General features: G+C 32.0%; 3 protein-coding genes across 6 annotated transcripts in view; 1 reads left to right on the plus strand and 2 right to left on the minus strand.

Annotated features, from left to right (window-relative positions):
* LOC118444496 (cilia- and flagella-associated protein 70) overlaps nucleotides 1-127 on the minus strand; it is a 5,579-nt gene extending 5,452 nt beyond the window's left edge. Inside the window, exons 1-2 of the mRNA XM_085664281.1 lie at nucleotides 119-127; nucleotides 1-52 (exon numbers count right to left, since the gene is read on the minus strand). The exon at nucleotides 1-52 is cut by the window's left edge and continues 41 nt beyond it. Coding sequence (XP_085520407.1) covers nucleotides 1-52; nucleotides 119-127 — 61 coding nt within the window. The remainder of the gene's footprint in view (nucleotides 53-118) is intronic.
* LOC118439769 (uncharacterized) lies at nucleotides 101-18,750 on the minus strand. 4 transcript variants are annotated; one of them, XM_085655047.1, is made up of 23 exons: nucleotides 18,449-18,727; nucleotides 18,068-18,355; nucleotides 16,154-17,989; nucleotides 11,362-11,526; nucleotides 11,003-11,188; nucleotides 10,730-10,906; nucleotides 10,500-10,665; nucleotides 10,104-10,212; nucleotides 9,855-9,978; nucleotides 8,934-9,006; nucleotides 8,470-8,851; nucleotides 8,021-8,377; nucleotides 7,772-7,922; nucleotides 7,464-7,687; nucleotides 4,699-4,817; nucleotides 3,936-4,180; nucleotides 3,351-3,818; nucleotides 2,898-3,251; nucleotides 2,610-2,788; nucleotides 2,338-2,533; nucleotides 2,026-2,174; nucleotides 1,782-1,940; nucleotides 101-1,652 (listed from the first exon to the last, which is right to left on the minus strand). In XM_085655047.1, the coding sequence occupies exons 1-23, from the start codon at nucleotides 18,635-18,637 to the stop codon at nucleotides 1,532-1,534; spliced, it is 6,417 nt and encodes a 2,138-aa protein (XP_085511173.1). In that variant the 5' UTR covers nucleotides 18,638-18,727; the 3' UTR covers nucleotides 101-1,531. The 4 variants fall into 4 exon arrangements, 3 of the variants coding, with proteins under 3 accessions (XP_085511173.1, XP_035717877.2, XP_035717960.2); XM_035861984.2 differs by having other exon boundaries at nucleotides 7,464-7,690; XM_035862067.2 differs by having other exon boundaries at nucleotides 102-1,652; nucleotides 7,464-7,675; nucleotides 18,449-18,726.
* LOC118439973 (carbohydrate sulfotransferase 11) lies at nucleotides 13,867-15,579 on the plus strand. Its single transcript, XM_085655049.1, has 6 exons — nucleotides 13,867-14,199; nucleotides 14,310-14,455; nucleotides 14,520-14,691; nucleotides 14,785-14,944; nucleotides 15,047-15,246; nucleotides 15,334-15,579. Exons 1-6 carry the CDS (start codon nucleotides 14,059-14,061, stop codon nucleotides 15,562-15,564), a joined length of 1,050 nt encoding a protein of 349 aa, XP_085511175.1. The 5' UTR covers nucleotides 13,867-14,058; the 3' UTR covers nucleotides 15,565-15,579.
* Nucleotides 18,751-20,267: the final 1,517 nt, after the last annotated feature.

A 20,267-nucleotide genomic window follows, 5' to 3' on the forward strand; every position in this document is an offset into this window, starting at 1 on the left:
CATTTATCTCTTCTTCTGAGATCAAATTCAAATTTGTCGATTCATCGTTTGGCTATAATTAAAATTGATATTAAAATTTATATCTATAATAATATTAAATAAATACGAATATCTTTACCGTATTCATCTTGTCAAATGATTATGAAGAATATTTCATTTGTTTACTTATTAAATGGGTTAAATAAAATAATAACATATTTCAGAGTAGAGAAAACGAGATACAACATATTGTTCGATATATTTACTTAAAAAAATTCATCTTACAAACCATTGTACTGCATACTGCATATTGCACTTATTGTTCTTTCGATAATGGATTTTTTCACTGTCGAATAAATTTCTCTTACGATTATAAATCATTAAAATTTCCATTGGTACTGCGTTAAATATGAATATGTACGTATTTCATGTAATAATATCAAAAAGAAAATATATGTATATATACATATATGTATGTATATATATGTATACATATATTGAAGACATAAATATCAAAAAATGATGGCCAATAAAAGTCGGCCGACTAGAAAGACGATTAGATTTACGATCGTATATCGAATGATCTATAGTAAGGGACGTATCAAAGAAAACTTATTGGGGCGGGGAGGTAGATGAGGAGAGAGGAGATCATTTAAAAATAAATATACATAATAATGATTAAAGTTCGTTCGATCTTGGAATAATTGTTGTTATACCAGTATCGATATTATTTTGTTATAAATAAAAATTTGAGCATTTTTTTCTTGGTAATAGAAAAGTCTTTGCTTTCGTATACACAAATATTCAAAATTAAAATAAATTAAATAAAATTTTTTCTACACGAGCACTCTTTTTGACAAATAATAATTATTTAAGATGAATTTCTCTTCTCCGATCTCAAGTCAAGAATGATTTAATATAAAATCTCTATTTTTCAATGGAGATGCACAAGTCTTTAAAGATTCGAATCATATTAATCAGAATAATATTCTATGTCATTATCTGAATTAAAAAAAATCCTATGCTTTTCGACTCAATTATACGAATATTCCAAATCAGGATCCTGTAAAACATCATACAAGGTTTCTGACATAACATCAGGAAATCTTATTTCAATTTTTGCTATTTTAAAAATAATACCTGAAATAGTTTTTGCTCAAATGAACAAATTAGACTTAGTATAATCTGATTTTCATTCGTTATTTTTATAATACAGCTGGTTAAATTTCTCAAAATCTTTCTCCTTTGTGATCTTAACAACACCAATCTCCATAGTATAAAAAATTTTTAAAGTTTCTTTACATTGACAGTTAAATCATATCGATTTTTGATTTTATCTTTAAATGTTCGTTATTAATTATAATGATTAAATCAGTTCTATAAAACTCATTGACAATTCTCATCACAATAGCTGACAAATTATAGATACCTGTTGCACCGGTATGGTGCAGTATTAAGAAGTTACTTTTAATAAATATTTATAATGTTTAGATCTTTCTTTTTATGTTATTAAACATTAATTCGTGACATGTGACAATCGCTTATCATACGACTAAAGCGATTTCAAAGTTTTATCGATGTGCCTCAAGGTTGTTTCTGGTACGGCGTCGGTCAAAGCTTTTTGAAAGCCCTCACAATTCATTAATCGTCGGAAAATCTTCTTTGCATTATTTCTATAAATAATAAAAAAAAAAAAAAAAAAAAAAAAAAAAAAAAAAAAAAAAAAAAAATAAAAAGAGAAAAACATTACATAAGGAGCGATTAAAAGAGATTGCAAATATTTTTAATTTATTAACACTTGCCTTGCGTCTAAATTTCCGTCCATTAATAATTTAGCTCCTGAACCAAGCAATTTATTTCTAACGTCACGAGGTAATATCATAGCGTGTTCAGCTCCAATACGATCTACGATCGACAATAGTAATCTCGCCGTGGCTGCTCTTACGATTGCATTTTGATGACTAAAAATTCAACGAAATACTATAGAAATAATTTTATTAAGAAAATAATATAATACTTATTGAAAATGAATTTTTTTTAACGCACCTTACACCACGATACACGATAATACCAATAGTTTTATGTGGAGGAAGCGATTCGACCATTCGATCTAATGCTGTATTACTATCAGCACGTAGAAAACGATTCGTATCTGCTGTTCTGTGAAGCAATGGTCCAACAATATCATCGATATCCTATAAACATCAAAGATAATTTATAGAACATAAAAAAAAAGAAATGAAGTTTAAATATTAGTATTTATTGCATAATATATAATAATAATAATATATTACATAAGTGTTACAAAATTTGTTTTTCTTCTATAATAATTAATATAAAAATATTTGTTAAATTCACCTGATCTATACCACGAATTTGACAACTAAAAATATCCCCTGCAGCTATACAAGCAGCACGTGCTACTTGCGAACGAAGATTTTTAATATGACGACCTAATAATCGACCTATCGTACCACCGATATTAAGATCCAAATATTCAGGATGTTGTTTAGCCAATTGAGATAAAGATTTAAGTCCTTTTATTGTTACCTCCCTAAAGTATAATTTAAACATATATACAGTCCCGTTATATAATAAATATAATTAATGTAATATCTTTAAATACACACCAGTCTTCATTCTCCAGTTGATTGAAACACTGCCGTACGATAGGTTTCTGTTTATCTATTCCTTTTTCCGAATGTTGATTCATGTTCGATTTGTTAGAAATGTTTCTAGATTTCGTTGAACTACGAAGTACCCTAGATGACATCTTTCTGACGACTTCTGTATTTTCTTCAGATTGTGGCTAAGAATAATAATCATTATTTATAAATTAAAAAAAGAAAAAAAAATATATATATATACATATATTTATGTAGAAGAAATTATTATAGGAAAAAATGTGAGGTGCATACTTCGATTTTTAAAATTGCAGACGCCTCATTATTTTCTATATGTTCATCTCTAATATCGTTTAATTTCGTGAAACTTTCCGAAGAAACAGGTATCTTAGTAAACGCCATATTTGTAGCATTTTCTTCAGTAGTATCTTCCGTAACGGACCAATCCATTCTCGTTTCAATGTTTCTAGAATTATCAATATATTCCGGAGGTTTGTTTAATAAACTTGCTGCGGATTCGATGACGTCGTCTAATCTATCGGGCTTTTTTGTTTCTAAAGTCTGATGAGTCACAGATTGATCGAGAAACACGGAGGGAACTTCTTCGCTAACATCTTGCAATATTTCATTAACTTCCTTGTCGAAATTCTGAATCAAATGAGATGTTCAATAAAAATTTAATTTCTAATGAATCGTATTTGTAGGGGAAAAAGAAAAAATGGAAATAAATAAATAATATAATATTACCGATGTTAAATGTACATTTCGTAGATCACGTCTCGGTGAACCAAATACGTTCAAATAATCGTTACAAACCATTGAATTAATATATTCTGAATCAGATTTGGTTATAATTTTCGTATATTCAGGAGATGAAATCGTCGGAGTATCGTGCAATCTCCTATCAATTCTATAATTAATCTCTAAAGATTCACCCGAAGACACTAATAATTCGTTCATAAGAATATCCTCGTCCGAGATAATGGTAACAATCGATTTTCTACGTAATTCCGTTTTATTTTTTGCTCTGTCAACTGTATCAGAACTTTCGCTATTTAAAATTGAATCATTGTCGTTTTTAACTAATTTCTCTCGTTTGGACGTTTTTTTATTTCTCGATTTAATTCTTTCCTCGCTACTCCAATCCTTCGAAGTTTCATCCTCCGCTGATGTACTTGTTGATTCGGTGGAAGCATCTGATTCTTTCATCGTTAACTAAAAAATAACGACGTGTAAAAATAAATTTTTACTCTATATTCTATTATTTCTATTCTACGAATAAAAGATTAAAAAAATGTTTCTGTTTTGTTTTTTCTTTCTCTTTAAACTTACAACGTAGGAATCGACAGGGTCCCTTCCTTGAGATTTATCAGAGATAACGTCGAAAGCTTTCTCGTTGTTTTCACTTTGCGAAATCGACATGCCAATGCTGTTATTATCACTCTCATCTCGATCGCGATCTTCCAAAAGAGATCGCAAAGTAGGTTGGTTTCTTCTTCTTTCGTTTGAATCACTCGCTGATAGATCTGACGATGTACTGTCAGCGCTTCTTATTCTTCTTGTTTTTCTTTCGTAATCTTCGTTGGAGAACGTATCGGAAATAAACAAAACATTTGAACGAATATTCGAGGATAAATATTCCTTTCACATTGAAATTCGTCATACTAAAATATTTGTTTACGTATGTGTATCGACTGCGTAATTAGTATACAGTCATATTTGTTGTTATTTCTATTGGTAGAAATGACAATATATTCGATCGTGCCTTAGACTTGACCAGCGAAATATTGATTCCTTCGAGCCTGTAAACTCAGCTTGGACGTTAAGCGACGTAGATATATGTATGTATGTATATATATATATATATATATATATATATATATATATATATGTATATATATATATGTATATATATACACAAGAGGTTAAGAACCTTCTGTTCCAGTTCGATCGTCCAAGCTGATTTCACAGTTAATTGTATCTTTCGTATCGATCGGCATCTTATTTGCATTGACATACAATTAATCTAATAAATAATCTAATAATAACGCGTACAAATACATATATATATATATATATATACATATACATATACCTTGATGAAATGATTCTTCATTGTTTAAAGCTTGGATAGGATAAATATTAGTTTCTGATAAATAATAATCCTTGCTCTTTCTATCGTTATATTCCTCTACGTTCACAGGTGCTTTGTCTCTGAAAATAGATTTAATAAAATATTATATTAAATGTATTTCGTTATTTATGTAGATATATCGATTTTAAACATAAATAAGAAACAACATCTGGACAAGGAAAGAGATTTCGATCAATTTTGTATACACCTACATTGTATCTGTACTTCTATGTAGTCTCACTGCTATGACTGGTGTAACGTTAGGATTAGTAATAATTGTCGAAATGGATCCATTATCATTCTCGTTGCCAATACCGATTGATCTTCTGCATCGGAAGACGCAAGGACAACAACGGAGAACGGTACCAGCGAAATTATATTCATTAGAACTTTTTACATTATCCTCATTTAATTTCTTATCCTCCTTGGTCTCGTTAGACCACACGCAATATTTAAATATCATTTTTCAATCGTTGATCGCGGCATAACAATTTTTATTAAATTTCATTCTGTCGCGCTTCTAATTTTTTATAACATAATCACCGATAATACTTTGCCGTATATTCTAAAAAATGATTGCAGTAATGTATATATATATATATATGTGTGTGTGTATATGTGTATATATATATATATATATATATATCACTGTATAACATGCAACAAGCGAACGAACGAACGAACGTCATTTTCACGATAAATTATTTACACTTTTCCACATTTTTTTATATGACGGATCTTACGATTATTAAATAAATTATTTCATGGAAATAACGATAGATAAAAAGTAATAATAAAAAAGAACAAAGATCACTAATATGATTAAAGGAAATTGAAAATTATAAGGACGTTCGATAAAAAGAACACGATACCAGTATCGATATTAATCGGACATTTTTCCACGCAACAAAAATATCCCATTCATAATATCTTAATATGGTTATTAAATTATGTAAGTAACAAAAGTGTATTATATGCTGTCGACGAGTTTTGTCCTTTGAAACGAACAAAATAAAAATAGAGAAAGAAAAAATAAGAAATAAAGGAAACGAAACGAGGTATAAAAACTATTTGTTTTTAGAAAAACAATCGATAAAGGAAATATATTGAAATATTTTTATCTTTGTATGATTTTTCTAGACATAAAGTCTTGTAAATTATTTGACTACAACAACGACCGTGGCAAAGGCTATGAATTTTTAATTGAAAGAAAAGGCCACACGCTGAGCCACCCGAGACGCTGATAAATGCAAATGGTATCATGTAAAGAGCTTTTCGCCAATGTTAGAATAGAATAAGAAGAAAAGAAAAGTGTCGGGAATTTTATTAAAAGAGGTCAGATAATCGGAATAAGTAACACCGTACACACGATTGTGACTGCCTGATGGCGCCGAACGCACCGACGTCGAGGGTCCCGACGCTACTGACCGCTACTCTCAACCCTTACCCCCACTCCAAATCCCATCCCAACCCTTCTTTCTATCTACTCATCTCCCCTTCTCCTTTTACCTTTACGCTTTCAATCGTCGTTTTATATCGTCGACTTTATTTCTTTTTTTTTTTGTTTTTTTTTTCTTTTTTCTCAGCAACCCTCGCCGAGATTTCAACTCTCTTTTATTTCGCATTATATTTTGAAATGTTAAAAATTGTATTTCGCACGACAAAGACTTTTCTCGATTTTTGTTTCTTTACATTAAATATAAAATGTAACTCATCGAGTGTTACGTCGATGCTATACAAACTTTATGATGCTTCAACAGGAATTCTTTCTGACTCACGTTTGTCATTTTACATATTGGCTTCTGAGAAATTTCGATCTATTGATCAGCATTATCGTATGACGATCTAATCTTTTCGTTACGGACATAGTATATAGTGACATTTGCTTCATTCGAAGGATTCTCTTTATGTATACACATATGAAATCAATGGTATTTTCAATAATAACGTAACAATGATAAATAAACTATTATACATATATTATGTATATATATATATATATATATATATATATATATATATATATATATAATAGCATTGAACTAGGAGAGAATGTTTGTGCATATATATATACATTTTCGAATTCTTTGTCAAACAATTATCCCGCATGTTTTACGTTCAACGTGTATATGTACAGCGAAAGATAAAATGAAAGGTTTTGTCTGGTCAGAAACTAATACCTTGATAATAACTGAAAGATAAAACTCATTCGTTTTTTTCAATAATACGAAATTTTTTCACAGCTATATTTTTTAACGTCTATGTATGTATGCACATATGTATATATGTATGTATGTATATATGTATGTATGTATATATGTATGTATGTATGTATGTATATATTTATATATACAGGCGAGTCCCTGTCGCGAGAACTTTTTTTTATTATCGCACCAAGCACGAGTCGGTACACGCAACTTAAAAGTGACCTAAAATCTCTCTCAGCTATAATTACTGCTACTTTGAAATGTAATTATTCTACGTAAAGTGTCGTCAAGAATATCGTGTCGTAAGGTAATATAATATAGAATGAGTCTTGTAAAAAATCAGAGGTCATTACACCTCTGTCCCTTGGTGACATTGATATGTCTCTGTTTCTACGACGACGACGACGACGACGACGACGACATAACGATAGTAAAGACAAAAAAAATATCCATGTACAGGGTAATTCATTAATTAAAAAAAATCATATATATATATAATGTATACATAAGGATACTCACATATCGTACATGGAAGCTGCTTGCAAATCCTTAAAAGCCGTACCGACAAATTGCTCTTGATGATAAAGTTGTGACGGTGATAACGAACGTATCCGTCTTCTAAAAGGACTGTTTACAAACATATCATCATCTGTTCGTGTGCTCGATGATATTTCTTCGGGCTCAATAAGTTGTTGGCTCGTTGCCTCGTTAATTCTTCGATCTATTCTTGGCTGAAACGATACCTCCTTTCTTTTAATTATCATACTTATTTATTATTCATTAGTAATAAATAACTATGAAGCGATAATCATTGCATATCATTATACCTGTCCAAATGAAGTATTATCAATTAATGTTTCTTCATTTGAATTTTCTACATCTTGATAAGTACGAGAATACGAGGTGTTAACTGTTTTTAATGTTTTAAATGATGGTCCAGTAACAAATTGTTTTTGTCGTTGATAAACAGAATTCGATCTAAAATTATAAAAAATCATACGACGAGCATTCTTTAAAGATTATTTTAAGAGAAATACAATTAGAAATATTATTATAATCAAAAATATGAAACTAACGTTTGAAAGGCTGATAATTTTGATTGTTGATCAGTTTCAGATATTGGATGTGGACGTTCTACGGAACTTGGTCTTGAAAATCTCGAATAGCCATCGGAACTTCTCGAATATCTTTTGTTTACTAATACTTTAGAAGGATGATCTTGAGAAACGACTTTCGACGTAATATTTTGTTTGTCCAATATATTTTTTTGACCCTCTACGGTGTACTTTGAATTTATTGTACAGGATAAAGGTCGATAGGTATTATTACGCGAATCAGAAGTTTGATTTGTTACTTGATTATCAAATAAATTCATAGGAGAGATCGTGGCATCTTGTTGAAGACGTTTTCGTCGTTGATACGTTGTCTCTAATCTATGCGTAAAAATATTATTAATAAAATCTATCGTATACGTATATCTTCAAGTATATACATATGTATAAATATGTTATATATTTCTATATACCCTATATTTTTACTCCGCAATTTAAAACCGCTATTTTTGTTCTCCGAATTGTAAACTATCTTTTTTCTTAACTTAACGTTCACTTGATCAAAACTATTATCCGACAAAATATTAGAATGTTGATCGTTTATCTTTGTACTCGTCATTCCTCGGGAGAAAAATATCGGAATTTTGGATTCCTGTTTAATGGCAGACGTTTCTTGAGACAATGGCCGACCTACACGATCATCTTGGAGATTCACGTTTTCTTTCGCGATCGATCTAACGTTCCCATTATCATCGATATTGATTTCTGTCGTTTCTCGACGATTTAAATTTATAGTTGTTCCTTTGCTCGATGTAGTTGTATTATGATTATTTCGATTCGTACGTGAATGACCATCTAAACGTAGTAAATTACAATAGTTGTTAATTCAGCTCTTTTCTCATTTTCTATTCATTAAACGTAAAGTTGAATCGATTACCATTGTCATTAACGATATCATCGATTCGTTCTTCCAATCCTTGAACTTCGTTTGAACAAGAGAAAGTATCGTCCTAAAACAGTTAAGAATAATTTCCTTTCAACGAATATATTCCACTTATTGTTTTCTAACCTTCAATGTTTTCGATTGATTAATGACATTCAAATTGGGCATCTTCATAATTGAATATTGTAAAATATTCATATTGTAAAATATCGATCTTTCATTATCGTTAAAAATAATATATAAAACGACACATGTATATATATATATAAAAGTTATTTGTAAATTTAACAAAATTTTCTTATAATACTTATTCGATAAATTTATGATTATGACAGACTTTAGAAACATAACGATTACATGTTTTGCCCTTCAACGACGCGTCTAACGTATAGGTATAGTTACATCTATCAAAAATTAATATGGTAAATGTTACAAATGAGATGTAAATCGATGTATACGCATAATCGTAGAAAATTTCTTAAGCTTAATTTTCAAGCAACTTTAATTTAACCAAATCGAATTGATAGAGTAGCGAATGGGTATATTCAAATGTATATGTTATAAGTCGGTGTTTATTTTTAGTCTAGGAATTTTTCCTGGTGACCTTAGAAAATAGACCCTTCTTAGGAAGCAGCATTAAGTAGCGCGCGATAGTCGTTATCAGGAGAATGCAAATGTAATTATTAGTGAATCATAAGAATTTGTCACGAAACCTACCCACGTTCTTACCTCTTTATCTAAATGAACTTTCCAAAAGAGATTTTTCTTCATATGAATGTGCGAATATATTATACATACATGGATATATATATATATATATATATATATATATATATATATGTGTGTATTCTTTTTTTAAATTAAAAAAATTAATTAAAAAATTTATATATTTAAAAATATGTGTATTCATTTTACCTGATTTTGGGATAATATTTGCCATACTACAGGTTTCTCGTTCGTTGGACGTAAAGCGATACCATGTGCAAATAAATTTTGCCTGTTTGTCCATGGACTGCCATATTTCTTTGCATTCTTATTCCTAAGAAAAAAAATAGTATTTATTATTTTCAATGCACATATATATATATATATATATATTATATTAATATATATATATATATATATATATATATATATATTATAAGTGTAAAATAAAAAGTTTACCTCAAAAAATTTCCTTTATCGGGTTTGGCCGTTGAAATTTGACGTTTGCTACGTCCTGTACCAGGTGAAACCGAACCACTTCCGGCTACGATCCAGTCAACGTCAGGTCCTAGTTAAAATGATAGATGCATTAGCTTAGAAATATGATAATTCATTCAGAAAAGTTGTCGTGTAAGTAAAAAGTTTTGCATCGTAAGTTTGATTAAGTTGAAAATTTATTCCATTTTACGAATGTTATACGAACGTGCAAAAAAAGTCTACCGTAGAGAATCGAAGCCTTTAATTTTAAGAGGATTACGGCGAAACTAAAAAAAGAAAAAAAAAAGGAGAGAAAGAAAGAGAAATAGTGTGCTAAACAAAAGATTTAATGTATTAAATAGCAGATCGTAAGATTACCAGTAGCAATTTGAACGGTCGGTGAAATTTGTAGACCATAGACGACCAAACCATCGGCAGAGACCAAAGGCAATGATTTTCTAGCTAGACGAGATCTTATAGCTGAAAACATAGCCTCACCGTCGTGCCTATTGGCCGATGCTCTTTTCCCTGCGCGTAGAACCTCCTGTAAACATTATTAAAAAGTGTTTCCTTTATTTAAGTTAATTTAAAGCCGATGAAAGAATTACCTCGGGTTCGTAAATCTGTGCCAAAACAGCCAAGGCATCGAGAGCAGCTTGTCGTACTCTACGACGTCGATCACCCACCATAAGAGCAACCTTATGTGCTACGGTTTCGACTTTAAACTCCGTACTGGGAAAAGTGACGAAAGAGAAGATCAACAACTGCAATGCATTCTCTCTCGTCTGTAAATTAAATAAAATATCGATTAAAATCTACAAACAGTATTGTCATAATCACGATCATGCCATCTGATCAAATTTCGTTTGATGAAAATTTACCTTAGCATTTCTAGCCCCAAGACATTGAGGTTGCAAAAATTGTTCCAAGAGATAAGCAGGTTTTAATCTGAGCATAGCAATTCTTGCTAATTGAGCAGCACTAGGACCACCTTGTCTGGCCAAGCCCCAAGCGAGCTGAGGTAATTTTCGTTTGAGTGCATCTTCGGTGACACCAGCAACGACAACCTACCATTGAAAAAATCGATTAAAAGATAATGACAATAAGGGCATTTAACGAATCTGATAAAATAGATAAGAAATAAGAAATAAATTATAAGAAATGACAAAGCAAGTTTCTCCAGTATTCTAACTTCTCTATTCTCTGCCATCAATTAGAATTTCACATATATATTTAGTACCTTTGCAACTGATAAACCAGCAGCCGCTACGCGGCAGCTCCTTTCGCCGCCAAGTACAGCATGCAAAAGTGATCCTAATCGCGACTCTATCGCGATTAGAGCCGAGGGTGTCCGTAATGCTGATGCTACTCTTTCGAGGCCTCTTACGCGAGCACGCCAATCCTCCTAAAAGTAAATTTAGATATTCATACATGGAAGACATCATAGATAGAAAATATCTATCTATGTATTTATGAATCACTTAAAAATTAAAAACCTAAAACACGATAGAATTTAATCAGTTCAGTTTCTGAACGAATAGTACGTAAAAGTCCCTTTCATTTATACATTCGATACTCGTTATGAGGGTATTATCATTATTATTATTATTATTACGCGGGCTTATGAAGTCTAGTAATGTCAATGTCCTTATATGCATTTACAAGTAACATTACTACTGTAATGTATTATATATATTACATTTAACGAAGAAGAGTTCCAGGTAACACATTAAACGTTACGGAACGTTGATAATTAATGAATAAATCTAACGCTAATGTAATGAGTATATTTATTCTATCACTATTAGTATTGTTGAGTCACGAGGAAACGCACGAGTCCACGAGTGAACATTATCGATCGTAAGCAGGAACATCGCTAACGTTGTAGCATCTGCATTCGCTGTTCTAAATCGGTATTAAATTTATTTATTGTGTTCTCAGCAATAGCTTAAATATTGCAATTCCAAAATGCACATATATTGATATGCCCGTATTCTTATCTATATATATATATATATATATATATATATATATATATATATGCATACATATTTACGTATAAACGTAAAGAAAAATTGGTATGAATTTCATTAGAACTAATCGGTAATTTCGATGGCTCACATCGTGACTCATCCATCAAGTCTTAAGATGAGAATGAGAAAGTGTCTTGAAATCGTCGAAGTAAATCGCATTGCAATTGCATCTTATTTGCATATACATGTAGGCAGAAATGACGCCTTAGTGAAACGCCTCAGCACGCAAGACGGTAAACGTAATAGGTTGCGTTATACATACTGCCTAATTATTTTCTTGCAACTTAACGGGCAATATCGTTCTCCTCTTTTGCGATTTACCACCCATCTACCCACCCACCCACTCACTCACCTACCTCTTTGTAGGTATATAACGAAGGGAATCTTTCATTTTCCTATCCTCGGAATATTCATATCGAAATCTCGACCACCCTTGAATCGCGATACAACCAACAGGGCTATTTTAATGAATAATTCAACGTTATAATTCACGCGCGCGCGTGCGCGCGCGTACACACACACACATACACACACAAATAAATAAATAAATAAATAAAAAATGATAAAAAAGAAAAGAAAGATTCTCTTCCTCGTGCTTCATATATCAAAAACTATGATTGATCTACCTGTTTGAAATATGCCTCTCTGAAAGAAATATGAAAGATAATCACGATCTAACAAAGATATTTCTGAATATTCTATTTATAACATATATCGGATATGCAGATATGTATGTAAACTTTCTTGATTCGATTGAAATCCACGTGGACGGACTCATCATTTTGTTCTCATAGAAAATGTAACGAATAACGTCAGCGATCGATTTCAAAGCTGTTATTTCTTTACATACTCTTATTCTACCGACACGTTGACAAGGTTGCTCTTATGTTCATGAAAAGGTCTAGTATGATATCCTTGAACTTACATTGAATGAATATAAAATATGTAATGATTGTAAAATATGACCGTCACATAGAATGCTCTTCGTCGTATTTTTTTCCAAAAAAAAGAAAAAAAAAAAAGAAAAAAAAAATTAAAAAAAAAAATAATAAAAAAGAAAGAAATCAAACGTATTATGAAATTAAAGTGAAAATAACAAAAAAAGAAAAACGAAAAAACAAAAAAGAAGAACAAGAGAACGAGTACGATGTGCAATACGATAAACAATTCATTCATTTACGCAACATTCACTCTTTCTTTCTGGTTATCATCATACGATCTCCTTCGTTCATCCGCCCATGCATCTGTTCGTTCGTCCAATAAGATTCGACCACAACTGAACTAACTAATTAATATTCATCACGACGCTTGAAACCTCAAGGTAAGACTTTTTTCTCACTCCAATACAGGAGTGGACGATCGCTTTTCTATACGATAAAATTTCTACCAAACATTTTTATCAATTGTATTATTTTACATGATCTAAACGATATAAGATTAAACAAAACAAAAATAAAAAGAAAATATAAAACTAAATTAAAAAAAAAAAAAAAAAGAAAACTATTTAACGATCATTAATAATCATGACAGTGAAATTAGTAAAAGTAAAATCAAAAAATCAAAGGAATCGAAGAAGTGAGCTATAAAAAATTATTGTTAAATTTCATTGAATCGTTTACAAAATAATAATTATATTTTTATGTGCAGGGCGCGAGACAAGATATATGCAGCACTATATTAAGTTAGCACGAAACCGGTCAGTCAGTATCATACTTGGTATAAGGTGACAGTTCTTTGAAGAAAATTCTAATTGTCTATAGTCATAAATTTGATCATAACTTCTATAAAATTATTAAAAAATGAAGAAGATTAAATCAACGATATTTAATATGTACAATTTTTCTATATAGCCACATCTAATCAGTTAGAAAATAAAATCGGCACGATTAGAAACGAGGCGAGTCATGAATCGATCGCGAAAACGTCTTATTAATCAACTAATCAAAATTGCTATTGTGTGCGGTTTGATCTTGATATTATTTAAATTAAATAGCACGATTAAAAGGAATGAAACCGAGTCAGTATTAAGTTCAACAGATTTATTGGTAAGTCGATAAATAATTCTTTTCTTTTTCTTTTCTTTTCCTTTTTTCTTCTTTGTAATAAAAAAATCCTCATACAGTAGAATATTAAATTGAACATTTGAATTTTATAGGATCAAGCAGAAAAAATAAATAAAGAAAGATTGTTAACCGTTGATAAAATATGTAAAAAATATAAACTAGGTATTTATAAGGATTCGAGCAAAGTTTTGTTTAAACATCCACCTGCGCCCCAATACAGCGTTTTCTATATCGTTAGGTTCGTAAAATAAGAAAAGAAAAAAATTTTGTAATACTCGAATATTAAAAATATATTATTTCAGAGCTCATAACATATCATATTGTCCATTATATAAAGCCAGCAGTACAACTTGGTTATATAATTTATGTTTGTTAATGAATATAACGGAAAAAGAATTAAACAATGGTAAAGAACAATTATCGACTATAGCTAGGAGAGTTATAAATGAATTAGAATATCCTGAAGCTGACGAGGTAAAATATGATATATAAATTCTAACAATTTTAATTTTAATATTCTTCCATTGAATTATTTTCTAAACGAGATTATACTTCTCACGTCAACAGGCATTGAGAAGTACAAAAAAATTATTAGTGATAAGGCATCCATTCGAAAGATTGTTAAGTGCATATCGAGATAAACTTGAAAACTCTGTGGCCGGTCGTGAACATGGAACTCTTCATTTTTATAAAAAATACGGAGCTATGATAGTTCGACAGTATCGTAGTGAGTAACGATCGAATAAAAATTGTCTTAAGCTCGAACCGATCGTCGAACTAATCAAATAATTTCTTTTTTCTTTTCTTTCTCTATTTCTTTTTTAAATAGATAAAAACTTCGTAAAACCTCAAGACGATCAAGTGATCGTTAGAAAGGATATTCCATCAGCAGCAGGGATCGAACCAACGTGGCGAGAATTTGTTGAATACTTGATCAACATAGATTTAGCTAATTATAGTGACGATCATTGGATTCCTTATTATCTCTATTGTACGCCGTGTCTCGTTAAATACGATATCATCGCCAAGGTTCGTATTATTATTGCATGACGATAATGAAATTGACAAATTTTGTTGATCTTTTATTAAACAAAAAATATTGATTATGTACGTTAGGTGGAAACTTTATCGCGAGATCAAATTTACGCGTTGAACAAATTAGGATTAGACAAAAGGATCAAACCAATTTGGAGACACGGTAGTGGTTATACGAATGCATCGAGCATATATTTCAAACAATTAAGTCGAAACATGGTGGAAAGACTTTACGAAAAGTTTAGATTGGATTTTGAACTTTTTGATTATTCACCCGAAGATTATTATCGATACGCCGTAGCTCCTAATTAAATGAAAAAAAAAAAGAAAAAAGAAAATAAAAAGCTAAATTATATTAATCTTTGATAAATATTATCGATTGATAACTGCGAAAATTTGATAACGAAAGAAAAGAAGAAGAAAAAAGAGAAAGAGAGATAGAGAGAGACTAGAAAAATGTAATATCGATTGATAATTATAGATTTGATAAAAACAAACAAAAAAAAAAGAAGAAAGAAAGAGAGATAGATAGATAGAGAGAGAGAGAGAGAGAGAGAGAGAGAGAGAGAGAGAGAGAAAGAAAGAGGCGAACAAAAACAAAGTTTACGAACATTTTTACGCAATCCTATAATTAATTGAGTTTAAATCGCGTTACGCCACGCGACGAACGAACTTTTGTCGACAAAATCGATTGACCTACTTTCTACAATAATGTATCGGAACGATCTATCCTAAACCCTAAAGGTTTCAGCCCAACTAGTGATGATACTTTAATGACTGCATAGAATAAATATTCATTATCATATAGATCTTATTTACGAATTAGATATATTACGATATAGATCTTATTTAAACATATTATACTACTTATATCGTTGATAAAAACATTGAAAATTCTTACCTTGTTATGGAGGTCATCCAAAACTTCATGATTAACCAATCCCAATTCTTCCCAACTTGGTTCCTGTGATTTACCCTCGTTCTTGCCATCGCCAGCACGCGTCAAGTTTTCATTTCCCACTCCATGAATCGTTTTAGTTCTTCGTATTTCTTCAGATTCATTATATTTACGAGAAGTGACTATATTCTCGAAATCAACTATCTTCGTTGGCGAACGTGAATCACGTTCTCGTTTGAAAGTTTTCGAACTATGAATCTTTCGTAAGACATTAGTCGATTCACGTTCGTTCGATTTTAATCCTGACGTAGTACCTATGCCAACGTTATCCTTCATCTTTTCATCGATTTTCGAAGTAACGTCGAGCGATCGTTCATCGTCAAGATTCTCATGATTCGATTCGTTCGTAGAGATAGCCCTATTATTGATTTTCGTATCGTTAACACTTTTGTCATGTTCAATAACATTAGCTTGATTGTTTATCGAAAAATGTTCTTCGGTATTATTCGAAAAAGATAAATTTTTGTCTTGCTCTTTGATAAATTTTATTCTCTGCAAATCTTTCGATTCGTAATTACTTTCTATCAATCTCATGGATGGAACGCTGAACGATCGAAACAATCGTTTGTCTTCTTTAACGTTCTTCGAATCTTCTTTATCTTTTCGATGATCGTTTTCATTCTTAATATCATCGGGCAATTCTTCGATATTGAAATGTTCTTCAATGGTATTAACTCGAACGGTAGATCGACTCGATTCGTCGTCGTTGTTATTTAATTTCGGTGATCCCGATCGACTCGACATTTCTATGGACTTATCATTACGTTTATCTCTGTTATCATTATAGTGACGATCGATCGGTTCGATAACGAAAAGAGGACTGTTCGTTCGCGTAAGGATACCCTTTTTTGGACTTAGATCAGCATTATGTGTATAAACTTCTCTCTTGGGACTACTGGAAAGCGATCTGGACATTCTATTGGTATTGCGTCTAGCGAAATGAGGACTGTTGGGCTGCGATATAGATTTTCGACGTGGCCGTTCCGATGGCATCTTTGTGGCTGGAGAAACTGGAAGGGGTATCCTAGTTTTCGAGGAAGCTACGACAACCGATTCGGTATCGTCGCTATCGGGTGTCCTTAATTTAACGATTTCACCACCAAAGTGTACACGTCTAGGGGTTTTTTTTCTTCTATCGTTATGCTCGCTCGTTATTTCAGTTTCGTTTCTTACGTCGGTGCCACTTTCTTCGCCCTCCTCGTCCTCTTCGCTATTCATAGCTTTTTCTTCGAGAATGGTCATAGTTATGGCTGTCTCTTCGTTGAATTTTATTTCCGTTTCCAAAACCACTCGAGCCGGTGGCATAGTTCCATTAACAATTTCATCATCTTCTTCGGCAATCCCTGACGTATCACTGTCGCTATCCCAAATTTTTTCACAAGTAGGGTTTCCAACCTCATCATCTAATTTATTAACTTCCTTCCTGTCCAATGATATCTTCGTTTGGCTCTTCTTGCTAGGTTTCACGTTGTAAACCTTGCAGAGAACTTCCAAATGTTTTTTCAGTTCACCGTCGCAACCAGAAATGATGTCGTCGAATTCTCCGACGCCTATAATCTCGCGAATCTTCATCAATGACTTTAGAATAGCTTCCTGATAGGCGACCTGTGTCAAACGAGAGGCCAAAGAGAATGTGACGTATTTGACTATGTCCTTGCTAGGACGAGAACCGCTAGACGATGGGAATAGCAAGGATGGTGCGCTGAGGATCACTCCTGTGATCAGATTCGTTTGAAATACATCCTGAACGTCTCGTCGATTAAAACCATCCCGAAATATCTAAACAAGTACGAACGATCAGAATCGATCAATTGATTCAATTTCGTTCATTGAACGTTCCAATCATCTCCCTCTTACATTTTTCACGATCCTTTCTCTGTCGAGACTATGTACGAGGTATACTCTTAAAGCGTCCAAGGCACCTTTACGAACGGCCGGCGCTGCATGACCTAAATTATTTAACAATTCTGGTACCACCGGTTGCATTACCTCGTCGACGATTTCGCTTGACAGAGTCGGCATCACGTCCATAAGAACGCGAAGAGCGTGCTGTCGTACTTCCCATTCTGGATCTCGCAATCTTTCCGATATCTCGACGAATATCAATCGTGTATCGATTTCCGAGGGAAATCTTCTCGTACGAACCTATTCGATCATCCTATTTATTTTTCTAACGACCGACCGATTTCATTTAATAAGAAAATTAATTAACTGAACGCAAACGTATCTGATACGAACCACGTGTTCCCAAAGAGGTGTTAGTTGTATCGGCGTACCGCTCGGTGGTAATGGAGTCATTTTTCGACGTGGCTGATGATGCTGACTTCGTTCCTCGACGAAAGAATCGTGAGAAAACAATGTATCTCTTGTAGGAATAGGTGAGGTTTCCTGGGGCCGCAGGCCCTCCGAGCTCGTCGATCCTGTCATAGATGTCGAGCCGAAGGAGCACACGAACTCGGATACTTACGTCTCGTCTCGTTGAAACTGTCGGCTCTTCATCCTATACTTTTCTCTCTCTCTCTCTCTCTCTCTCTCTCTCTCTCTCTCTCTCTCTTTTTCTTTCTCTTTAAAAGTCTTTTAACAAGTTCCTAGCCTGCGGATACATATTATTTATTTGTGACATGTCTTATTAAAAATATATTTCGTTTCTTTTTTCATATAGCTTATCTTTCGTTTTCCATATAACTTTTAAATCTTATCTACGAGCCACATTCCGCATAATCGAATGATCGTATTTTAACAACAAGATTTATTATAACGATGCTATAATTTTCTTGACTCTTAGTTCATCATGATGTTTCCTATTTGCTATCGCTGTACATTTCTTATTTTTCAAATGACACGACATATTTCATTCATGTGTTAAGAAAATATAAATGACGAAAGGTGACTTACCTTATTACCCTCAATATGAACACATTTATCGAACGATTCTTACGATATTTTAATTTCACGTGTGCGAGCGTGATAGTATATGTTTGTGGTGTTCATATTTGTAGGAGATAAGAAGAAATAGAGTTGATTAGAATTTATTCTCCAACCTTTATTCGCGTTATACTAATTTATATTCAAAAGCAACAGGGAGATGTCCGGATTAGGATCGGTTCATTATTAGTTATTACGAACTTATCAGCGTCTCTCACTCTCTTTCCCTCTCTCTCTCTCTCTCTCACTCTTCAAGCGGTACTTTTAAAAAACGGCCAAGCAGGCACCAAACAGGGAAACTTGCCAAGTTTATCGTCAAATCTCACGACACGAACTTCGTATAAAAGTAGTACACACGAAATGCGATTGCATAACGAAAAGAAATTCTGCTCGTATATCGGAGGGATCGCTTGTTGTAAGTGAACTTAAGCTTTTTCTTTTTCGAAACGTTTCCGTTTAAAAAAAAAAAAAAAAAAAGGAAGACGAAGAAGAAAGAAAGAAAGAAAATATAATAAATTGGTCTACTTTTTAAAAAGTTTCTACAAATTTAATATATTAGCTCAGTGAAATAGTCGAATAATCGGCGATGAAAGATTTTTTTTAATAAAAATAATTTTTTCGAAGCAAATATTTATAAATTCTTTTGCATTCACCTACCGTATTGGTAATTCCGTTTCGTCCACCGTGTAATGTTTCACCGATAATCATGATTTTTATAAAGAAAGAAACAACAAGCAATTAATAGAAAAAGACTAGAAATAAAAAAAAAAAAAAAGAAAAAAAAAGAACGAAATAAGAGTTGATAGTTATGAAAGGAGGCACGCGTATATAGACGAAACGGAAGTTGATTCAAAACGGTAACCTCACTTGACCACGACCGGCATGTGACTATTGCCCCTGTTCTTCGCGAGCATGGTGGTTCAAAGGTAATATCGACCATTTCATCCCCACTTTGATAGCAGTTTCTAACTCTTGAACTCTTACGACTCGACGGTAGAACGGTTTCGACCACCCTTCTTCTTCCTTCTTTTTTTTCTTTTTCACGTATATATATATGTATATATATATAATATACTTGCATGCATATATATCATTATGATTATCGTTATTATATATATATATTTTAACGTAA

Source organism: Vespa mandarinia, chromosome 2, assembly GCF_050613455.1.
Source record: "Vespa mandarinia isolate Hongniang chromosome 2, ASM5061345v1, whole genome shotgun sequence".
NCBI classification, from domain to species: Eukaryota; Metazoa; Arthropoda; class Insecta; order Hymenoptera; family Vespidae; genus Vespa; species Vespa mandarinia.